Source organism: Postia placenta, assembly GCF_002117355.1.
Source record: "Postia placenta MAD-698-R-SB12 unplaced genomic scaffold POSPLAscaffold_275, whole genome shotgun sequence".
Lineage (NCBI taxonomy): Eukaryota > Fungi > Basidiomycota > Agaricomycetes > Polyporales > Adustoporiaceae > Rhodonia > Rhodonia placenta.
The window spans coordinates 593-2,611 of NW_020170106.1; the positions used below are offsets into that span (position 1 = coordinate 593).

Genomic DNA, 2,019 nt, shown 5'->3' on the forward strand with positions numbered 1-2,019 from the left:
TATATTTGGTCTCGGTCTCGTTCACCGGCCATCGGGCTCGTATAGGGGCTCTGGGACCATAGCTCTAAGGCCAGTAAGCTCAGCGCTCATGTTGATGGCAGTCCGTTATTCTAGTTTTATCCAATTACATGAACATGTAAGCAAGCTACTTGAGTGATCGAGTACAGGAAGACGGCCGAAAACATGTCCATATATAGTATCTCGTTGTGTGGTGTAGCACTGCGCCGTGTACCCTAATTCCGGCCCTTGGGAACGGCTCTCGTCTACATCATCAGCCCGGATAAATAATTTCATTTGCATTTGCCTCCTTCTGGCTCCTCGATTCCCGCTAATGACAAAACGATAGACCGCGGTGCCACCCGCACATGCGTGCCTTGTTTGGCTCAGCTGCCTGTTAGGTACCAGTCTGGTAATGGGGCAGCCGGCGTGATTGGACTGAACAACTGGGAGGCATACTGTCTTCATGTCAAGCATAGTTGCACCCGAGCAACAATACCTGCTGTGAGATTGCTGCAGCAGATCACTTTCAGCCACGAGTACTTGAATAGGCAGGTGAGCCAAATAGAAGGGTCAGGTTGAAGTCCAAGCTTCAAATCTATTAGCGCGTTCCAGAGATTTTCTAAGGTACGGAGATGTGCACTATACGAATATTTGATAGCGGATTATATTCTCGTTCGCCCGAGGCATACCGAGTCCACGGCCCTATTCTTGGCGATACAGGCTGCCCTTCAATTCATGGAGCTGGACAATGACTGTCTTGCTTAGATATCATTAAGTGACCATGATACAATAGATTTGACAGAAAATAGTGTATATTGACCCGTGCGACGAACGCAGTGTGTTGTACGCACTTAGTGACACCGCGACTGTCTTAGCAGGAGTTTACAGATAGTTGTCGCACGACCCCACGTTGTGCGGGAGCGAATGATGAGCGAACAGTAGTTTTTCTTCAGGGACGACGCAATCTCCTCACGGTCATATAACGCATGCTGATGAAACTGTATTCGAACCGGTATGCGAGGACAACAAAATCCACACAACATGTCTGGCGCACGGCGAAGCAGTCGAGGTTGAATATGCTAGCCAACATTTACGAAGACGAAGATACGGTCCGCAGACATAAATGAGTGCGGATCAGACCGACGACGCGGATGACAGCGCCCTTAACGCGGCCATGTTCGGTCTTGATTACTTGAATAGTCCGACGACGTAGTCCTGAAAGTAAGTTGTCAGTCCTGTGCATCCCCGTGCAGATGCAAACGCACGTTTGTGCCAACGTAATGGTTCCATGCCATGCTTTCCACTCTTCTCAGCATTCAGATCTAGATCAACCGGAGAGCTCTCGCTTTTCGGCGCAGTAGCATTTGTCTCTGCAAATGCAGTGGCATTGCGTGCACGGGACTCCTTGATGATCCTAAGCAGAATTTGGCTTCAGTCGTATCGACTACGACACATTCCTGCGACTCACGCAATGATTGCTTCCTGCTCGTCGAGGAAGCCGAGAGGGTCCATAATACGCTCGATCGACATCAGCTCCTGCGACGCCTCGACCAGCGGAATGATGTCCAGATCGTCCACAGCTCTCTCCGCGAATGCGAGCTGTGTGAAGTCACGTTCGGACGAGTCGACGCTCTCAGCGTCGCCATCCGAATCTGATACAATCATAGATGATGCGGAGTCACCGTCAGGCCCGTCTTCTTGGTTGGCCTCCTGGTCCAACGATGCATCGCCATCGTGGTCCGACTCGGGTACCACGAAGTCGTCGAGGGAGTCTCTTTCGGCGTCACTCCGGCGCAAATCAGGTGAGGGCAGCCCTCCGTAATCGTGACGTTCCCAAGTAATGACGGTATCTGGATCTGGACCAGGGACACCTTTCTCGCGCATGAGTATCGCACGCCTGAGGAAGTCGTCGGCAAGGAATCTATTATGCTCATGGGTCTGACGCGGCGACATCCAGATTGCAGTTCGCGGCTCGAAATCCTGCGTCGGCACGCGCACTGTGGTGTCGACGAGGGAATA

The 2,019-nt window shown here is 51.7% G+C and overlaps 1 protein-coding gene across 1 annotated transcript; it reads right to left on the reverse strand.

The window, feature by feature from the left end:
• Positions 1-1,090: 1,090 nt before the first annotated feature.
• Positions 1,091-2,019, reverse strand: POSPLADRAFT_1162729 (hypothetical protein; the record flags this gene model as incomplete). Its single annotated transcript, XM_024487747.1, has 3 exons — positions 1,091-1,215; positions 1,266-1,414; positions 1,469-2,019. Coding segments are annotated over 3 exons (825 nt in total), but the record flags the coding sequence as incomplete, so codon positions are not given.